The sequence below is a fragment of the Phaethon aethereus genome (assembly GCF_964289735.1).
Source record: "Phaethon aethereus genome assembly, chromosome: 15".
In the NCBI taxonomy this organism is placed as follows: domain Eukaryota; kingdom Metazoa; phylum Chordata; class Aves; order Phaethontiformes; family Phaethontidae; genus Phaethon; species Phaethon aethereus.
This window is the reverse complement of record NC_138591.1, coordinates 17,010,792-17,032,049: the sequence shown is the minus strand read 5'-3', so window position 1 is coordinate 17,032,049 and position 21,258 is coordinate 17,010,792. Positions and strand designations below refer to the sequence as shown.

The window sequence follows — 21,258 nt, the reverse complement described above, 5'->3', positions numbered from 1 at the left end:
GAAGCAGTCGCTCGCTGCCCTGACTGCAGCAGCAGCATGTCTCAGGGTGGGCTCTGGCTGGGGTGGAGTGAGGAGAGGGGACAGTGGCTGGAGGGGGGTGGGGTTGCATAGTTTGGCTACTGGTCCACCTGCAAACCTGGCACCTTCTGGAGAGTCACTGGGTCTCTGTCGCACGCACGAGGGCATCACCTGGCACCTCTGCTTTCAGCAGCCGCCTGCCCAAAAGGTGACCTGCTAGGGTAGCACCCTGCCTGCAGCTGGGATGTTGGGAAGACACATCCCAAGGTCAGACAGCTTGTCACCGATGACAACAGCAGGAGACCCAAGAAGTCCAGCCTGCACTTGAGAAGCAGAACTTCATGATAAGGCAGTCCCGGTGCAGACATGTGTGCTGGAGGTGGCCTGTCGGAACTAGAGGGAGAAGAGCTGGTGCTGGGAGGAGAGTGCTGGACCCCCGCCTGGGGTGCTGCAACGTTTGCCCACAGTGACTCAGGCTGGGACAAGCGCAGAGCTCCGGGGCAGTCGGGATGTGCCCGGTCTCGGGCTGGCTCTCAGCACAGCGCTGTAACCCCATGGAGATCACAGGAGCAGGTTGCTGCCGCCGGAAGTGGCAGCTGTCACCCACGAAAACAAGAAGCGCTGGTGTGTGGGATCTGCCCCCTCCTCCCTCCTTTTTGCATTTCACTCATTCCTCAAAGCTCCCCCAGGGCACAGATGAACAGGAACATGGGCACACATCCCCCAGCTTTCAGCACTGATGAGTCTTGACCCTCCTGCACTGCTGATCCAGAGGCCCCAGGTCCTCCTGTGCTGTGCCGGGGAGCTCAGGAGCTCGCTTTGCCCCAGCTCTCCTCCCTGAGGTGGGCGGGCGAAGGGCTGAGCAGCTCCCTGCAGAGGCATGCTGGCCAAAGGGACCCACTGGGCCACCTCCTCGCTGTGACCAGGCACCCTCAGATGTCCACGACGCAGTTGGATGAGTTTGTCCGGATAGCATCTGAGATCATCTTGGCTCCCGACTGGCCGATGCAGTTCCCCTGCAGGCTGGGAGCAAAGGGATCAGGCTTGGTTAAGAGGCAGAGCAGGATCCTTGGTGGGTATGAGACATGCTCCCCAGCTTTGCACCAGTGTCCAGCATCACCTGCACCCTCCCACACCACCCAGGAGCTCTTGCTGGGTCCCCAGTCACGGGGACTCTGGGTTTGAGAGCCCAGAGGCAGCCAGGTGGGAAGCTAGAGAAAGCCCCTGGGGAGCTGGAGGGGCTGAGCCAGCCCATCCTTGTGATACTTTGGAGAGTATTTGGCTTTTGGGGGGGTTCTTCACCTCAGAGGCATCCCCAGAGAGGAGCTGTGGGGTCTGGAGCTGTGTGGGGATGGTGGCTGTCATGCTGGGAGGAGCACAGGGCACTCTTGCCCCTGCCCCATTGGGGAGCTCTCTCTAGGGCAGCTGGGAGGGGGCAGTGCCCCTGGTGGAGAAGGTCCCTTGATGGCTCCTGTGGTCTCCCCTGTCCCTGCCTTACTGTCCAGCTCAGCAGCCACTTACTTCACGTAGGTGAGGCCGTGGTTGCCCTTCAGCGCAGTGGCGATGCAGATGGCTCCGTCCATGCCCAGGGAGTTTTCCTGCAGGCTGCGGGAGGTGGGTCAGAAAGAACCAGCCAGGGAGAGGTGGCCACGAGGAGAGAATTCATGCCATGGGTGTGGGCATTGGGAAGAGCCACTAGCTCAGGAGTTTTCCCTGCTGAGAGTTGCTGGCCTGGCCCTCCCCCTTGCTGCTTCCTCCAGGAAGGTCTGGAATTGCTCTTTCTGGCTCTCATCCCGGGGAGCAGGGTACTTACTTGAGCCGGCGGAGGCTGCGGTTCACCTTCAGTGCGTTGGCCATCGCCTTGGCCCCTGCCACGCCGATGGAGTTTCCCCGCAAGCTGCAGAGGAAGGCAGGCAGTGAGGAAGGACAGCCCAGGACAGCCCCACGCTCTCCATGGGTGAGAGGAGGAGGTGGGACAGGTGACCCCATGCCAGCAAGTCAAAGGACAGGCAAGCCAAGTCTGGTGGGACACGATACAAGGGTGGAAGCAGTGCTGAGCTAAGGACCAGGGTCTAGGACACCTCCAGGGAGCAGCGTCACAGCCAGGGGGATTTGGTGGCCCCACCGAGCACTTACTCCAGGATCTGCAGGCTCTTGTTGACCATCAAGGCTTCTGCCAGGGCTTGGGCACCAACTGCACCAACTGAAGCTACCTGCAGGCTGCGAGAGAGCAAAGACCCTTGCATGTCGTGAGGTGGCCATGGTGTGCTGATTAGACAAGCTGTGGTGCCAGGGTCCCCCTGCAGCCTGGATACTCACTGGAGGTCTGCTAGGGTTGTGTTGACCTTCAGTGCGGCGGAGAGGGCGGCCGTTCCCTCATCTCCGATGGAGTTCTCCTGCAAGCTGAGAGATGCAAGTGCTGCCTCTGCCACAGCCCAGGCACCTGGCAGCAGGGAGACGGGCAGAGGGCACAGTGTGCCGGGCTTTCCCAAATGGCTTTAGGGCATCCCTGGGCCACCATGTGCTTACGGGATCCCCAGGCAGGGACGTGTGAAGGGGATGCAGGACGGGCAGGAGGCAGCAGGCAAAGCCACCTCCCCTGGAGCAGCGTGAGGGCAGAGTCCTGGGGCAGGTCCCAGTAGGAAGATGCTGCCTGGGACCTGCCCACCCATGTCCCCCACTTACTCGAGGCTGGCCAGGCTGCCGTTGGACCGTAGTGCTTGTGCTAGGGCAGCAGCAGCTTTTGCTTGGATGAAGTTCCACTGCAAGCTGCAAACGGGAGAGAAATGGAGGTGAAGCCCGGGGCTGCCAGGGTGTCCTGATCCCTCCGGGCTCAGCGCCCATCCGCTCCCATCCAGTGTGGTGGAGCCTGGCAGGTGACCCATGTGCAAGACGCCCGTGGGTCCATCTGGGATGGCACAGCACATGTCTGGTGGAAGGGTGACCGGTTCTCAGAGCCTGGATGGGCAGAGGCCCCGGGGCAGTGTCCCCGCCCCACATCCACACAAGGGGCTTCAAAACCACCATCCAGGTCCAAGGGGAAACTCACTGGAGGGACATGAGCACCCGGTTCTCTTTCATGGCCAAAGCGATGGCCTTGCCGCCCTCGTCGTACAGCAGGTTGGCCGCTAAGCTAGAGGGAAGGAGCAGAGGACGTAAGTCGTACACACAGAGTTTGGGACAACTCCAGCGACACCGCGCAGCAGCGTGGGTGCCCTCCTGGGGCCCACGGGACTTACTCCAGCTTCCTGAGGGTGCTGTTGGTCCGCAGGGCACGGGCGATGGCGGGGCCTCCCTCCTTGCTGATGGAGTTCTCCCTCAGGCTGGGGAAAGACACGGGGCTGGGGAGGAGCAGCCAAGGCAGGGCACTGGCTGCTCCCTCACAGATCCCTCACTTGGGGGCTGAGACCACCTATCGCAACAGGGCAGTCTGTCATGACTCGCATCCCCGTCAGCATCTGCATCTCCATTCCCTGTGCATCCTACAGCTGTGAGCACCGATGCCATCGGGGCTCTTTCCCAGCCTCCCATCCCTGCTGCCCTCGTTTCATTGCCAGACGTGGCTGAACCGATACTGTCCTGAAGGGAGAAAGCTAACGATGGAGAGAAGGTGCTCGCAGCCAGAGGAGGGACAGAGGCTGCTTTCCGCATCCCAGAGCGCTTGTAGAAACAACCAGGAACAAGGAAGAAGTTCTCGCGTCCCGTGTCCTGGCACCAACTTTTGGCCAGGGTGGCCGGAGGGACTGTCACTTACTTGAGGTTGATGAGCCCCTTGTTGGAGCAGAGAGCTGCTGTCAGCGCGGTGACCCCAGTGCTGCTGATGGAGTTGCTCTGGAGACTGAGAGAAACAGGGGAAAGCGTGAGGATGGGCCAGCCTTGGCATGGCAGGTAGGCTGTGGAGCCGCGTTTGGGGTGAAAAGTGCCCGTTTGCCCGTTTCACTGAGAAACAGGCGTCTCCCAGCCACGGGAGACGGGGGAGCCGAGGCTAAAGGACCAACTTTGGGAGCAGCCAGGCCAGGATCAGCATCTCCTGCTCACCATGACAGCACCAACCCCACCGAGCAGAGGTGACAGGGTTTGCCAGAGCTTTGAGGCAGCCATGTCCCCGGCCAGCTATCACCACGGCTGCCGGCTCAGCTGGGGATGTGGTTCCTGCAGTCTTTGGGTCCTTGTCACACCATGGGAAGCCGGTGACAGACCCAGGGCACAGCAGCTTGTCCCCAGGAGCCATCAGCCCTCTGTTCCAGCCAGGCGGGAGGAATGGTCCCATCTGGCTGCCATTCCCAAGGAGGATGAAGGTTGCACCATCCCACCCTGACTCTGCCAGGCCTCAGCCTGTTACCTGCTTCGCTAGCCTATTCCCATCATATTTGAGAGACAGAAGGCCTGTCTCTCAAATATCCTCCAAAAGCTGGAAAAAAGTCATCATCAGGGTTGAGGATTAACTCCTTCGGTGCTCCCTTGGTGAAGGCAGGGCCAGCCCGGCTGCTGCTGGCGTTGCCTGGGGCTGCTGTGTGGTGCCTCAGCCTGCACGGAGCACGCATGGCCCCGTGTCACTCCAGGGGACGTGGGGAGGATCTGCGGTGGCACGAGGGGCTCTGGGGGCAGGGGAGGGAGCCTGGAGAGGTTGGGAGGTGCTGCTGGAGCGAGGAGGCTGGACTCGGCTCTGTTGGGCAAGCAGGAGACCAAGCATGGAGCGGGGACTTACTCAAGGCTTTGCAGACTGTGGTTCACCTTCAGAGCTTCGGCCAAGGCAACCGAGCCGTTGTCTCCTACCGAGTTGCTGGAGAGTCTAAGAAGACACAGGAGGAAGAGCAGGCGTTACCAGCAGCTGCGCTGCAACCAGCTGCCCATCGCTCCTGCCCGCAGATCCCGGGGGACGCGGTGCTGGCCTTGCCATCCCTCCACCTCACGCTGCTCTTACGTCAGCTCCTTCAGGCTGCAGTTCCGCTTCAGCGCCTCTGCTATTTTCCCGGCACCGTGGGCTCCGATGGCGTTTTTCTGCAGGCTGCGAAGGTGAGGAAGGCACCCATGAATATCAGGTGCCACGTCCCCGTCAGCGGCACCTCGGTCTTCTGGGGGGCTGGGGGTGGGGGACAGCAGGTCCCGGTCACTCACTGCAGGGTCGTCAGCCTGTGGTTGGTCAACAGGGCTTCGGCCAGGAAGGTGGCACCATCCTCCTTGATGGCGTTGTGCTGCAGGCTGCAAGGAGAGAGGAGCGAAGCCGTGTGCGGCAGCCACCGCGGTGGGGCGAGGGGCCGTGCAGGGCGATGACTGCCTGCCCTGGCGTTTGCTTGCCCCGGTCCCTGTTGCGAGAAGGGCGTCTGGCCCCCAAGCATCCCTGCCCGGGGATCTCCCTCCCTCCTCTCCCATGGGAGATGCCCCCTCCTGTGCTCCAGCACCTCGTGAGCCCCTGCATGAGGGATGGACCTGGACCTGGACCCGGACCTGAACCTCAGCCTGGACCCACTGAAGCTCAGAGGCAGGAGGGTCCCAACAGCCCAGGGCTGCCGCAGTCACCGGCTCTCTGCCGGCTGCACTCGTGCTCGCTGCCCGGCACAACCAAACCAGGTTGTGCCCGGGGTCTCCCCACCTGCTGGCCCTCAAGGTGGGGAAAACCTCGATGGGACAAGAGCGGGTTGGAGGGGGCTTGTCCTGGGGATGTGCTCCCAGAGGTGCTGCAGAGGTTGAGACTTACTTCAGGGAGAGCAGGACTTGATTTTTTTTCAGCGCATCAGCCAGTGCTTTTGCTCCAGTGGGGCCGATGGAGTTGCTCCGCAGGCTGGGGCGAGATGGCAAAAAAGCCAAGGTTAGCAAAGCCAGAGTGGCATGTTCCGGGTTTAAGCCAAATGCCTCCACGGGGCACGATCTCAGGCACTGCTGAGGTGGGGCATTAGGCCAGCAGCTCGCGAGAGTTACGTTCGGCTCTTGAGCGGTGGTGGCTTTGGGGGCTGGAGACCCTCCCCAGCTCGGTCAGGCTGGGCGGGATCCAGCCCCGCTGCAGCCATGGGAATGGTTCCCGGTGGGGAGCGCGTGCGTGGCAGGAGCTGGTGAAGGGGAAACACTTACTCCAGCACCGTCAGGCTCCTGTTCACCATCAGTGACCTGGCCAGTGCCTTGGCTCCCTTATTGCTGATCTGATTTTCTGCTAAGCTGCCCGGAAAAAGAAGAATCAGGTGTTTTTCAAGGGAGAGAAAGAGGCTCCTGTTTGTGGTACAACCATGCGAAGTGATGGATGCCCTCCGGGGGTGGACACCAGGCAAGGTGGATCGCAAGGAACAGGGTAGAAGGGGAATTTCTAGACTTAAAATTCGTTCATGTTGTGAAAAGGGAACTCAGATCGCAGCGTGGGGGGCTTTACGCGCAGCCACGAAGAAGGGGAGGGAGGTGGGGAAAATCCTCTCCCTGTGCGGGGGTCAGGAGCCCATCCCCTCCATATGCCAGATGCTCCATGCGGAGCCTTGGGTGTCCAGCAAACGGCCGTGACCTTGGGAAGCAATTTGTTGCGATAACCCATGGATTTCCGCACAGGAAATTTTTAGGACCGCGAGGAGGCAGCGGTCCCGGGAAGGCTGGGCGAGGCAGCGTGCCCAGCCACCGCAAGGGCACCATGCCCAGGTGCGGGAGATCGTGTGGGGCTGTCCTTGTCACTAAGCACCCTGGGGAGCCAGTGGGAGAGACATTCCTGGAGGACCCTCACCCTGGTTCCAAGGTGCCCCCAGCTCCGCTCTGCATCCCCAGGAACAGCCCGTCTGCTCTGGGCCAGGTCCTACCTGAGCTTCTGGATCTGGCAGTCCTTCACGCTCAGCACGCTGCCCAGCAGCTCCATCACGTTGTCCTTAAACTGGTTATTGTCCAGCCTGGAGAAGATAGAAGGAAAGAGCAAAAGCAAGTGCTTGGAGAACAAAGCGGAGAAAGGATTCCCCTCCCGTGACATCTGCCCATGACAGGTGGAAAAACTCAAGCACAGAAGCGGAGCTGACCCAGTGCTATCCTCAAGGCAGCTCTCTGATGATGGACAATGTTGGTTGGGCCCATGTCTCCCATCGACACCCGGGATTTTGAGTCACAGTCCAGCATCCCTGCTTGCTTCTCCCAGTGCAATTTCACCAAGACTCACCTGAGGTTGTGGCAGAAGAGGAGCTGGGAGAGCAGGCTCTTACAGATGTTGTAGGTGAGGCAGTTGGAGAGGTTTGTCTCCACCATGCAGATGTCGGAGACCTGCAGGAGATAAGCTAGGGCAGAGCAGTTCACGGGGGTGAGTGTCCCAGCCAAGCTCTCGTTCTTCATTGCTTCTTCCACAGTCTTAGCAATTTCCATGTGCTGAATTTCATACAGGCAGTGCATGGTGTTCACTGTGCGCGAGGAGATGATGTAGTTGGTGTTCAGGCAACCCTGGAGGAAGCTGATCGCTTGGCTCCTGAAGCTGTTGTGCTCATCCTTCACCAGCAGCCACCCAGAGAGCAGCTTGTTCACCTGCGGGGAGAGGAGCCCGGAGAGAAAACGCACAAAGATGTCCAGCTGCCTGTCCTCTGCCTGCAGTGACCTCTGAACAGCACTCCTGAAGTGGTTGAGGAAACCCAACTTGGGCCAGGACATCCCACTCTCTGTGAAGAGGTCAAATATTGCCCGCTTTGCAGCCGTGTAATAATAAATAGCCGCTAGAAACTCCTGTACGGTTAAGTGGGAGAAGTAGTAGGCTGTGAAGGACTGCATCTCTTCTTTGAGTAGGAGTCGACTGCACAAGCTGCTCTGCAGCAAGGAAAAGTCAATGCTGTACGCTTTCATGTCCTGCTCATAGAACACGTATTTCTTTTTGAGCAGCCCGTAGAAGGCCAGTCTGCCCAGGCTGCCCACTATCTTCTTGCTGCTGTTCACAGCCTGCTCGATCCTGAGTGTTTCTCTTGGCTTTTCCAGCCAGTCGCTGCTCAGAGCCATTTTAAAATAATAGGAGTAGATTTCTGACAGGGTCTTGGGGACGGTGGTTGTTTCTTGGGATTGATCGGTGCTATTTTTTAGGTAATAACCAATTGAGGAGCCAGAAATCCAGCAAAAGCCGGGAACGGTGCACATGACGTATAACGACCTGTTAGCCCTGATGTGATGTAGGACTTGGCTGGATAGGTCTCTGTTGTCAATGAACATCTGGTCCAAGAAGTCCTTCATCTCTGCAGCTCCAAAACCTCGTATTTCCGTCATCCGGTCAACAAGCCCGCCAGGGATTTGGCTGGCTGCTGTTGGCCGCGATGTGACCCAGACAGAAGCCTCCTGCAGCAGGTTGCCACGTATGATGTTGGTGATCAGGTTGTCCACTTGGATCTCCTTTTTGGGATCAGTGCATACTACCGTGTTGGAAAAATCCAAGGGAGTCTTGAACTCATCCAAGCCGTCGAGGATCAGCAGGGTCCTGGCGGCTCCCCCCGAGATGCAGTTCGGCTCCGTGATGTGAGGGAATGCCGAGCAGATGAGCCTCTCGGCAGAGAGCTTCTCGTAGGTGTTGAGCTCCCGGAAGGTGAGGGGCAGCACAAAGATGATGTCCCTGTTGATCTCGCCCTTTGCCCAGGTGTAGACAAACAGCTTCACCAGTGTGCTTTTACCAATCCCGGCCACGCCGATGGTGACAGAGATCCGAGGTGCGATGCTGACCTTGGAGAGAGGCAGGAAGAGCTTCTCCAGGGGGATGCTCTTGGATGCATTTCGTAGGCCTTTGGTGGCTTCAATTTGCAGGATGTCATGCTCCTTCTGCTGGATATCGGTCAAGCCTTCCACCAGCAACAGGTTCCTGAGTCGCTGGAGGGGACCTGTTTCCAAGCCATTCCCATAATAGCTTTGGAGGCTCTCCAGGTGCTTCTGCACCATGGGTTCTGCAGAGAGGGAAATGAAACGGGTGAGGAAGAGGATGGCAACCACAAATGCAAATGAGCGATGCTGCTTCACTTTTCTGCCATGCCCATGCAGAGGGGACATGGCACAGAGCCCTTACATCCGAGCAGGAAGGAATGTGCTGGGGTCCTGAGGGCACTAATAGGCTTAACTGGCCCTGACCAGCCCCACCCATCGGTCCAGGAGCCCATTTAAGCTCAGCTCTGGGCCTTCAGCCCCTGCCTAAGCTATGTTGTAGGAGCATTTGTCTACAGCGCCATCGCGCCTGTGTCTGCTGTGGACCTTGTCGATCTGGACCTTCACCTTGGACCTCATCACTCTGCACTTGCCTGGTGACCACTGGACCATGTGTGACCCTGGTTGCCCTCGCTGGACCTGATCCTGATGTTTGGATTGACTTCCCAGCTTGGATTGACTCCAGCCCTGCCTCACTGCCATGGATTTGACTGATGAGCTCTAATCTTGGTTGAACCTGGTGACCCTCTCTGGACCTGTCCTGCTTGCCAGGCTCAGGTACCGTGGCCCCAATACAGCATATTTAAACCCTTCAGCAAAGGCTGGACAAGCGGGGGATGGTGCTGCGAGAGATTCAGAGCAGACACCAACCTAGGCTGGAGCCTTCCAACCAGGAGGGAAAACAGGGAAACCTCTCCTGGCAAGAGGGTTGCAAGGAGAGCCTGAAGTTGGAGCAGCCACCAACAGATGGGGTCAGGGATGCCCAGTCGTCCTCCTCTTGCTGTCCCCCTGATCCCAGCCCAGATGCTGGGAGTGGCTGGTGTGATCTGGACATTAAAGACTCCTCAAGCTGCCCAGAGAGGCGCGCCAAGATCTGCGAGGGGCCTGGAGGAAGGTCCCTCAGACCTGGCACACAGCCGTTATCACCCCCGGCTGTATCCTTCTCCAGCGGAGACCCTGGAGATGGCACCACCTCTTCCATGGACACTCCCGTCGGAGCTGCCCGGCTCCGTGCACGTCTTGGGGTGCTCCAGCAAGCGCGCACAGCCAGGATGTGTGCAGACACCCCACGTTGGGTCCAAAGCGGGCTGCCTACCATAGACAATGATGTGGAGGTAGAGCTGGGCATTGGTGGTCTCGATGAAGGTCTGCAGGGACTGGGAGGTGTAGCTGCCCTTGCCAGCCAGGACATCCACCACCGCCCTCACCTGCTCGGGCAGGGAGCTCACCTCCTGTGCCCGGCCGGCCTCCTCCGCCGTGAGGAGGTCCAGCCTCCGCAGGTAGCAGATGATCTCCTCCAGGAACTGCGGCGAGATGGACCTCAGCAGCTGCTTGTTGTAGCGATTGATCCAAGCCTCTGCAGGAGAGGAGAGCGGGAGAGTTGGGTCTTGTGCAAGCCCTGGGCACGTTGCTCAGGGGTGGTGGGGAATGGCAGCAGTGGAGCGCCCTGTCTGATTCTGAAGGTAGCAGGGGGTAGACCAGAGCCCTCCAGAGCAACCTGCCAAAGTCTTCCTTGAGATGATCATAGAATCGTAGAATGGTTTGGGTTGGAAGGGACCTTAAAGATCATCTAGTTGCAACCCCCCTGCCATGGGCAGGGGCACCTTCCACTAGACCGGGTTGCTCAAAGCCCCATCCAGCCTGGCCATGAACACTTCCAGGGCTGGGGCATCCACAACTTCTTTGGGCAACCTGTTCCAGTGTCTCACCACCCTCCTAGTTATAGAATTTCTTCCTTATATCTAATCTAAATCTGCCATCTTTCCGTTTAAAGCCATTGCTCCTTCTCCTATCACTACATGCCCTTGTAAAAAGTCCCTCTCCAGCTTTCTTGTAGGCTCCCTTCAGGTGCTGGAAGGCTGCTGTGGTGCCATCCCAAAGTCATGGCAGGCTGTTTTGTTAGGAGCTGCTTGGTCAAGGCAGCAGCTGTCAAAATTGGAGTCATAGAAGGCAAAAGAACACAATCAGGAAACGACATTTCCTCCTGGAAAGCAAGCCCATGTAGAGATAAAAGTCTGAGCAAGATCATTTGTCTTCAGAAACAGCCATTCCCCCTGTGCCAGCACAGCGGTCCCCAAGCTCTTGGACCAGGGACTGCTGTCAATCCTCACACCTTAGTGCCCCACCTCAACACGTTTTTTGAACCCAAAACGCCACCGAGATGACGGATCTCCGGCTGCCCTGCCGCCACTCACCTTCCATCAGAGGCCTCCCGCGACATGGGCGATGCCTGGGTGAGGAGTGCCGTGTTGGCAGCAGCACGGCCGTCCCATGGACCTCCTCGTGTCCCCTCGGCTGGCTCACAGCATCAGTTGAGGTCCCTCAGCCTTTATCCGTGTTCCTGGTGGAAGAAGAGGAGAAGCATCAGGAGCAGCATAGGAGGGAGCCCACCCTGAGCTAACGTGGTGCTGACTGTGGTTGAGCCAAGGGTCCATCCATCAGCTTTTGGCTAAGACCAGGCTCCCCGGCGCTGTGGACCTGGCAGGTGCAGACCTCGTGTACCACAAACCTGATGCCTTTACCACCACCGCTAATGCCGCAGCCTTTCTCGGGCAGACAGTGATTGCGTTAATTGCCCCGCTGATGCCCCCGTGCCATCCACGGGCCGCCCAGCGAGCGCCCGAGCGTCACCGCTGTCACCGGAGGGACAGCCGGGCTGCGAACCGCTCGTGCGTTTTCCTTCTCTGTGTTGCGAAGGAAGCTGTGGGGCAGCAGGCAGGGTGACGAAGGGCCCCTTTCAGTTTCAAACCCGCCTCGTCGCCGTCCAGAGCCTCCGTCGGGGCTCGCCGAGCGCGGCCGGCACCACATCCTGTTGCAGAGCCCTGTAGATGCTCCACTTTCAGCAGCGCTGGTGAATCATCACCCGGAGAAGGAGCGTCTACCTGCTCCCCCCGCCTCGGCTGCCGCCAAACCACGCTGAGGGTTTAGTGTTTTATTTTTAAGAAGGGCATCCACTCACCGAGCCCACTTGTTCTGAGGGCGGAGGAGGAGAGGGAAACGCTTCCGCACCTGAGAGTGCTCCCGGCTTCACCTGCGTGAGCAGATGGCTCTGTGCTATGGCCTCTCCGCCAGCCCCCCTCGTCTCCAGGAGCCGGCCGTGCCCACGGGAGAGCTTCTCAGCCCCGGCGGCTGTCTGACCACGACAGCGACGCAAGCGCAGCGTCCCAGTGCCCTGGCCCGTGGTCCTGGCACGGCATCCTTTCCTCACCTCTGCCTGGCCTGCGGGATGCTCTAGAGATCCGCGCGATCCCCGTGCCCGTCAGAGGCGCTGCAAGGAGGTCCCTGCCTTTGCCTAGACCCACTCCTGAGTGGGATGTGGGCGCCGCGGGGGCTTCAGCGCAGCCTCACCAACAGGTAGAGGTAACGCTCACTTTTTTTTTGGTCAAACCCAGCCTCTTCCTGGGCTGGAGAAAGCCAAACCCTGGGAGAAAGCACAAATGTAGCTTGGCCAGGGAAACTTGGTAGAGTTTCTGGTCTGCGGTTAGGTCCGTGGTGCAAGGTTAAGGTGCTTGGAACATCTCCTTTGCGGACTCTTCTGTTCATCCATGCTGAGGTTTATTTCTCCCACCAGAAGACACAAGGGCTCGGCACCAGGAGGAGCAGGCACAGCACCTCCCAGAGCAGAGTCCCTCACAGACCCCACGGGCTGGACCTCTCATCAAGAACCCTTCACAGCACGTCCTACGGAGTGGGGTAAGTGACAAAGAAGCGCTGGGTGACAAAGCACCAACCCAAACCTGCCCAGATGGTTTCACACGTGGCTCGGACAAGCCCTCGTAGGGCTGGGGATTGCTGCTGTAGCTGGGTCTGAACACACCCCTCCAGGAGGGGAAGCCAAGTCCTTCTGCTCTTCCTCGGCTGCCCAGCTCTGACCCCTTGGTTTCAGAGGTGGCAAAGGTCCACACTCCCCCGGTGGGTGATGGTGGCCCCATAGCAAAGCCCTTTTCTCCGTACAGGCAGCAGCAGGGCTTCGGCAGCAGCTCGCCTTGTTCTTCACCCCCCAGGCGGTGGTTTGGTCAATTAAGATACTGTCAATTAAAGGAGCTGGGTGAGCAACTCGCAGTGAAATTTTCACCCTTTGATGTCTTCTTGTCTCTAGCTGGCCCGGAAAGTTCAATTCGGTCTTTGCACACAGCAGTCCCCAGGTCTCTCATCTTTTCCCTGTGACCAAGGACACAGCCAAAATGCGAGGGGGTTTTGCCGCGTGCCGCGATGTTCCCCGCAGCCCTTCCTCTGCAACGCAGCTGGCAAGAAAAAGCCCTTTGATGGGGGGGGAGCCTGCTCTAACGCTGGGGATTATTTGATGGTGTCCTCTGGTACTACCTTCAAAACGCGATCCCGCTGCTGGAAGCCACGCAGGGATGCGCGCCCGGAGAAGCGGCAAGCCGGCGGTGGTTTGTGTCTGCCCTGCCTTGCTGCCTGCACCCCGGGGGCATCAACCCCAGAAAACGTGGACCTAGAGGCAGCAGCTTCTGCTCATCTCTGGCTCTAATTATGTTCAGGCACTTTTGCTCCTGGAAGTCCGAGGTGGATCAAAAGCAGCTCTTGCCGGGGGATCCGAGATGAAGGGACAGTCCTGGGATGGCCACAGCACGAAGGTGCCTGGAGACAACAGATATTTACTACCCCTGTGCTCTACCCTCTGACCTCTCAGATCCTCATGCCAGGAGGTGGCTTTGGTTTTCATACGGCAGCCATCCCCCCCAGACAGATCCGTCGCCCTGTGCTTTGGAGCAGCAGCTGGCCAGCAGCACCGGGACGACGTCGGGCTGCAACGCTCAGCACTCGGAAAGCTGCGGTCGTCGCCCCGTGGGGGCTCCCGGGCGGATTCACCGGCAGCGTCAGGGGATGCTGGTTGGCACCTCGGGCAGGGCTTTCCAGCTGGCGGAGCCTTGGGCACCCGATCTGGGTGTCCCCCCCGGGTGGGCTGGGGACAGGGCTGAAGGGTGCTCAGTCTAGGTGGTCACCAAAGTGCTGGGCAAAACGTCTGAAAAGGGGCTGACCTGCAGTGCAGTATTTAGGTACGTTTTTAAAGCTTTTTGTACAAACTAGTAAGTGCATCGTTAACCAGGCACCTGAAGGAGCAGAGAAAAGCCCGCTCCAGCGCGGCTGCGTGCCCAAAACGCGCGGAAACCCTCAGCCCGGCCACTGCCTTCTCCCCGTCCCATCACGGCGGGGTTTGCCTGTGCAGCCGGCTCCTCAAAGGCCCTCCGGTTCGGGGCGACGCATCTCGGCGCAGCTCGAACCCCAGCAGCGCAGCACCCATCTCGCCGCTGCCCTCCCTCCCCCAGACATGGGAATGGAGGGAAACCAGCCCCGCGAGACCTTCCCACCGCTTCCTGGCGCGCCGGGTTTCCTCCAGCGAATCTCGGGCTCCTTTACCAGCACAGCCGGGGAGCCGCTTTTATTTCTCCTGCCGCACATCCACCCTGAACCGATCCCGTCTCGGCCGTCGGGCGAGCTGCGCGCACGAACGTTTGCCAAGCCAACGGCTCCAGCCGTTCCCCCTCGGCTGAGCAGATCCTGAAGCCAGGATGCAGGCTGCCACCTCTTGGCAGAAGCGAAAAGATCCCATATTATTAATTTTTCTTAATTAAACAAAGCGATGAAGTAGCTGCTGCATTATACCCCACTGTGAAACTTGCAGATTTGCAGGTAATTCACTTAATCTAAGTTTACATCTGACTTTCTCAGATGCGGTCTTGCTTATTCTGGTCTGCATTGAACGCTAGCAAAATTTACCGCCAATACAGAGTGACCCCCTATGCCAAAACTAACCCCCAACCGATTTGTGGCTTTGGTGTGGTTTTTTTCCCAAAACCCGAACGGAATAACAGGGCCCAGACACAGCGGGAGTTAAATAGCGAGTCGTGGAGGCAAGGAGCTGTGAAGGACCCTCCCGCTGAACGCCAGCAGTCCTAACACCAAATCTCACCAAGAAAAAGCAAAGATCAATCTCCGGGTAATTCCAAACAGCTAAAAACGAAGATAATGTCAGAGAGAAGGTCTCTCGCAGGATACTGCTACACCTCACAAGCTGCAAATGAAGAATGATGCATTTGCTGAGGTGATCGTGCCCCCAGGACGCCCCCAGGACACTTTACCGCGGACGTGCACCCAGCTGCTTGAAAAGCAGATCCTCTCCCCGCAAACGGCTTCTGCTCTTCTCGCCTACGGGATCTCAGGCCATCAAAGTGAAAATTGGGAAGGAGCCGCTGCTGGCCGGTCTCCAGCGACCAGCCCAGCCCCATCCGCCAGCTCGGCATGCAGGATGCTGATGGCTGCGTACCCGTCCCGCCGGGTTTTTACGTTCGGGGTCAGCCCCAGTTTCTGGGGTTGTAAAGCACCGTGAAAAGCATCCACGAACTCTCGAGAAGAAAGAAACTTCTGTGCAACGTGGACGTTGTTTGTGCCGAGCTCTGCCCAGGCAGCTCTGAGCAGCGTGCGTCTGGCCTCGGGTAACCGGGCGCTGGTGATGTCTCAGTGGATGACGGCACCCAGCCGGTGCTCCAGCTGGTCCTGTCCCCAGCAGTCCCATACCTATAGGATGCGTACTGTCCCTAATGACCTTAAGAGTGCTTAAATAACAGCAAGATTAAGCCTGATGCACTGGCACAGCCCGGCGTGCCCAGGCTCCCTACCAGTCTGGGTCCACAGCCACATGGCCCCTGCTGAGCTCCATCACCTTGACCTGCGCCCCTGGGGGGGGATCCCAGCGCTGGGGCATCCCCTGCAGGGAAAAGGGCTGAAGAAGGTATTGGCTGCAGCTTTGGAGAACTTGGCGTTGCCGTTCCCTCCGGCTGAGCGCCGGGAAGGCGTGCTGAGCCCGTTTCCCAACGGAGGACGCGGGGGTGCAGCTCTGGGTTCGAAGGTCCATGGGTCTTGGACAGTCCCAGGACCCTTCCTCGCTCTTTGGTGCAATTTTGTGCTGCGCCGTGGGCGAGTATATCGCTAATCTCATCCTTTTCTATTTGCAGTACGTATTGGGGATTGCTTTGGACGGTTTTGAAGTGGAATGAATTCAGTAAATGTCATCAACGTGGGGGCAAAAGCTGACGCTGCACGAGGCGGAGAGGCTTTGCGCGGGCAGGGCAGCCTGGCTGCGGCTGCCTTCATGCCTGGGCAGGCGGTAGCAGGCAAGGGGAGAGAATTTGTGACCAGTGTCAGGTCCCCCACGAGGTCGCAGGCTTGTCTCCGTCGCTCGGGGCTCAGCGCCGTGCCCCACTGTACCCGCTCCTGCCAGCGCCAGCGGCCGTGCCGTGCCGGGCGGCTCTGCCAGGTGCTGCTGGCGGTTGGTCACGTCTTAGCCCTCCCAGGGACCTCTGCCCAACAGCTGCTGGCCCTGCCACGTGTTGGCCTAGCCACTCCATTTCACGTGGCTGTCGCAGCGAGAGGCCTGCAGCAGCTCATCCCCACGCGGGAGGACCGAGCAACGCCTCCCCTTCTCCCCATACCCCTCCGAAGCCCCGCCGAAACCTTACCTCAGCCGCCTGCCACCTTCCCCAGGTCTGCGTGGGAGCAGGGGAGCAGAGAGGGCATCCTCGTCGCGGCAGGAGGATGCAGCCCCTCCGTGCCCCTGCTCAACCCTTTATCCCCAGAGCTTTGCTTCCTCCTCGTCTGGATGCTCAAGTTCAAGGTAGAGGATGGAAGCCCCCGCAGTTGGCAGCCCCTGCCCCCGGGGGACCTGCGGGGGTGATGGGACCCAGCGGCCGGGGCGGTGCTCCGGGCAGCACCTGGGGAAGGTGGGTCCAGCTTCCCCAGCCGCCCGCCGCTGCCGTTTCCAGCCCCGTGGCTTTTTCTCTCTTTCAGTTTGCTCCTCACCCCTTCCTGCGCCGTGGGTCTCACCCGATCTTCCTTCCTGTCAGCGCAGCGCTGCTGCCTATGCAAATCGATGCGACTTATCTGCTGAAAAACAGCAGTGCGTGGGAAGCACCCCAAGCCTATGTGACCCTCCCCGACCGCAGTGGCGCGGGGTCTGTCCTGGTGGGACGCTCGGTGCACGGCCGGTTCCCCAGCCACGGCTGCTTTCTCCCGGGAGAGCCACGAAACCAGGCTGATTAGCGTCCAAATTACATTGAATTCCCTCGAAGCAGAACCATGAGCTCACCCCGGCCTGGGAGAGCCGAGGTTTTTGCTACGTACCCGGCTCGCTAGCCGGGAACGCTGGGGAGATCCCGTGGAAGAGGCAGCTCTGCCCTTTGCCGGGCCATGCATGGCAAGATTTCCACGAGTAAATTCTAGTCGTATCTTGAAAGAGCAGAATGAGGGGGGCAGGAATAAACTCCCTTTCCTCCAAAGCCATTTTTCTGCCAGTGCTGAATGTGTTCTCGAATTGTGAGCTTATCTGGAAGGAGGTGGATCGCATGGCACCAGGGAGCACTGCATCCACATCCGAGGAGCCAGCGCCGCCGGCAGGATCTTCCCTCCCCAGCTTGGCTCAGGCAAGTGGGGTTGGTCGTTATTTTGCATGTTTGTTCTACAGAAGCCTTCGTTTGTAAATCCTATTGCAGGTTTTGCTGGCATTTAGGCAAATCTTACTGATTCTGAGGTGCTGAGTAGGGAGATCCCCTGAAGGCAGGGGGACAGGGTGGCGGCAGCACCGAGACCCAAGGCGAATAACCCAACTTTCCGTGCATCCCGGGGCAGAGCAGCAGTGCCCAGGGAAGGAGCGAAGCGTATCTCATGGAGCTAGCAGGTAGCTGTAATGAAGCTGTATTTAAATCTGTAGTTACGCAGCTTTCCCTTCACCGAGTCCGGCCGGGAGGTGGTCGACGGCTGATGGTGGAGAGGAGATGATGGTGGAGATGATGGTGGCGGATGGAGCTCTCGCAGTGGAGAGCTGATGGGGGACGGGGTGGGCTCACATGCCCGGTGAACTTGCGTTTGGGGAGGAGAGGTGGGAGCAAGCAGGAGCTGGGATCTTCAGCCACCGCTCTGGGCTCTGCACCTCCCAGGGATGGCTCCGGGCACAAGCCTTGCTCTCTGCTGGTCCCAGGGCTGTGCCTGGTAAGGGGCTAAAACCTTCCGTCTCCCAAGCGTTAGGTCTGCTGGTAATTTCCTACCCTGTCAGGAGGCTGGTTTCAAGAGGAAATGGCATCAGGGAAGTCCCGTCAGTTGTCACCTTCCCGATAAGCTGTAGCTAAAGCTCCCTCACATCAACGTGACTGTGCAGAAGCCTCCGTCGGGGCTGTACCTCCTCCTTCCACACTCATTCGTGTTAATTAACGCATCGAATTATTTCTTTGTGACTGTTTATAACACATCCCCCATGTATTTTTCTGGGCTGTTTACTTGATTCACACCCCAATTTCCCAATGTATTTACTAAGTTCAACCTATCGAGTTCCCAGCGGGACAAGTTTGGGCCATCCCTCTCTAACCGGCCCAGCGAAGCTCGTGAGGTGACACAGAACCCTCCTGCTACTGCAGCACCGAGGGTCTACGAGCCTCGGGGCGGAAGGGGCACAACCCCTAACGACCTCCCCGTGGGTTATACAGGGGCTCTCAGATTTTAAGGGGCTGAGGATACAGCAGAGGGGGTCGGCCGATGGATGTGCTGGCCTCCCACGGGGTGGGCACCCCAGCCTGGCAGCAGCAGGGGAGCAGCACGCCCAGCCTCTCCTGTTGTTCTGGAGTAGTTGTGGGGGGGGTCCTGTAGAGGGGCTGAGCGGTGGCAAAACGAGAGCTGTCCTGCCCCAGCCGCAAGGCCAGGAGCCGCCGGGGCGGAGGGCCCCCGCCGTAGCTCGGCGTACGGGTTTGGTACAAGGCAGCGCTGGTGTCCGGGATTAGTCCCGCTGCCCCCGCGTGCGGCTGGAGCACGCCTTGGCGCCGAAACTGCCTTGTCGGGATGGGTATGGAGACAGCTCGTGCTCACGGAGCGTCCGCGCCTGGCTCTGAGGGATAACAGGCCTCCAGCGGAGCCAGGGGCCGGGCAGGTGCTGGTGGTGCTGGGCACCCACAGACCAGGTCCTTGCTGCGCGCCCCTCCTTGCAGCGGGTCTTCTATTCTTCTTCTTCTATTTTTTTGTTCGTGCTGCGCCCCGCAGGCTTGCGACGAGGGGTGCAGTGGCTCTCCGCTTTGAGGGGGAAAAAAAAAAAAAAGCGCACGTTTCGGCAGAAACGAAGCATCTCTGATGCCGTCTGCAGGGCCTGCTCTGCCAAGGACAAATGAGCAGCTCTTTTCTTCCCAGGGCCGTGCAGAAGCTCGGTGGTGGTCCACCCTTTGATTCAGGCAAGGAAGGCAAGAGCTGGGGTGCCGGGTGGCTGCTGGGGTTGCTCGGGCTCTCCCGGATCCGCAGCCACATCCAGAACAAGCTCCCGAGCATGCAGGGTGTGATTTTCCCCACCACCCCCCTTACTCACGCCCAGCGGAAGGGTGGAACTCCTGGGTCAGATCCACCTCCCGCCAGCGTGCTCCTCCAGGGCTTTCCTCCACCTTGCCCTCGCACGGCAGGGCTGCCACTGCCTTTACACAAACAGCACCGAAATGACTCGCAGGTCCCTCCTCACCAGTGGAAATAACACGGCAGGCTGCTCTAACGCAGCCCTCCTCGGCTTGGTGTAAGGGAAAGGCCCCAGCAGCCTCCGCCCTGCGACAACATTGTTTTTCACCCCCAATTCTTTTTGCAGATCTCACCGGAGGAAAATGAGCAACATGGCTCCCCTGGGGTCAAGGAAATGGCCGCTATGTTCTGTTTCTAAGCCCTGAAGCCAGACCGCAACATGGACCTGACCACGGAACTCCAGCCCGAGGCCCGCACCTTCTGTCAGCGCGTGGCAGACACTAAGGCCGCCTTCTGACCCTTCCCTCCCTCCTCTTCCACCCGTGCTCCTGCAGCAGGTAGCGAGAACTGGCCGAGGAGGGGAGCCGCGCTGCGCCCCGCTGCCCTGTCCCTTGGGCCCCCAGGGGCAGCGCCTCCTCTGCAGCACCGCTGCCGGCTCCTAAGCCAACAGCAAACGCTGGGGTTTCTCCCTGGAGCAGGTTCAGGGCCCGCAGGTGAGGCAGCGGGCAGAGCAGCACGCCCGGAGCGACGGAGCACTGCCTTAGCACCGCAGTGGCTTCCTGCGCTGCTTAACATGAAAGCTGAGCCTAATTCCTCAAGTCAGACAGCTCTCAGCTGCAGCCTGGCCTTTGGGCTCCTACAGCTAAATTTCCACCGCTGGCCCCGGGCGTAAAACAGACTTTTGCAAGACTGTCCAACCTTAGGATTTAAGACTCCCTTACACACCACCATACGCTAAGGTACTGCTGGGCTTCGGCAGTCTGTGCTTGAAGTCAACCACAGCCACCAGGGAGATGCTCAAGTCATCCAGCCCTGTCCTCTCCTCGTCCGAGAGAAAACCTTTGTTCCCTGTTCCTGGGGGAGGAAAAGGAGGTGACAAGACAAGGTTGGAAGAGTAGACAAGGCAGGGAGGCACAGCACATGTTAAATATCTTTATGAAGTTAATCTTATTTACATGGATACAGAATCACTTTACAGACAGTTTAATCAGGAGGCAACGCGTGCTTTATTTCAGCAAATTAAGAAGGGCAAGACTACGACATGTCCTTGTTTAACTGGTCGATTAGTATGTGGGCTGATGGTATCTGCACGGTATAACTAACAACAGCAGGCTACAGTAATCATAACAATACTCACTGCAAGAGCTCGACTCCACCTGGAAGGAGTGATCCACTTCACTTACTTATATTCTCACACATGTAGGAACAATGACTCTCTGACCAATCATTCATGCTACGGGTGTTGCGCTAGTGTAATAAAAAAGACTTTGTCCCAAACTGGCAAAGAGCTTGGTGATGAATTTGTACCCATTCAGAAGCGACAGAATTTGTGTGGTAACTTTAGTTATTGGCAGGGAGAGGGAAACCTGAGGCAAAGTGCAGATTCTGTCACTGCTCTTTGTGCAGGAAATCAGCAGGACTAAGAAACCCCACGACTGCCGAGAGAGCCAGGAGAGCTGGGCTCTGACGAGTCCCAGCCACAGGGAGACTTCCCACTCAGAGATGTGCAGGACAGCGTGGAGGGCTGTCGTGAAGACAGGGTTAAAACTCACTCTCCTAGGAGAAGATAAGCAGTGACAAGCTGACCAAGCACATCCAGCATTCAGAAGGGCACCTGAGTGAGCAGCAGCCATACAGCAAACTGCTCCAGTCTGTGCTGGAAGGACAATTTTGATTTCACATTTCCACTGTTTTGGATCCTAAATAGTATTTCAACTTTAATTTTTACCAAGTAAGCTTCCAGCAGCAGTAGGGACTGTGGAGCAACCTCAAGAGAGCGCCGCATTTCTGCAAAGCTGGCATTTTCCTTCATTACCATGTCGTAGGACAGTGGGTGGGTTTTCTATCACGCTGATTGTTGGGGCCTCAGTGGTACGTAGCTTCCCCAGCTGGGATTCTCGC

General features: G+C 58.7%; 1 protein-coding gene across 1 annotated transcript; it reads right to left on the bottom strand.

Moving 5' to 3' along the window:
* Window positions 1–950: 950 nt before the first annotated feature.
* NLRC3 (NLR family CARD domain containing 3) lies at window positions 951–21,175 on the bottom strand (the record flags this gene model as incomplete). The annotated part of the gene is made up of 20 exons (XM_082006790.1): window positions 951–1,041; window positions 1,540–1,623; window positions 1,832–1,915; window positions 2,155–2,238; window positions 2,338–2,421; window positions 2,704–2,787; window positions 3,068–3,151; window positions 3,258–3,341; window positions 3,773–3,856; window positions 4,727–4,810; window positions 4,943–5,026; window positions 5,137–5,220; window positions 5,717–5,800; window positions 6,088–6,171; window positions 6,792–6,878; window positions 7,139–8,882; window positions 9,953–10,213; window positions 20,083–20,211; window positions 20,910–20,913; window positions 21,086–21,175. The coding sequence occupies 20 exons, from the start codon at window positions 21,173–21,175 to the stop codon at window positions 951–953; spliced, it is 3,498 nt and encodes a 1,165-aa protein (XP_081862916.1).
* Window positions 21,176–21,258: the final 83 nt, after the last annotated feature.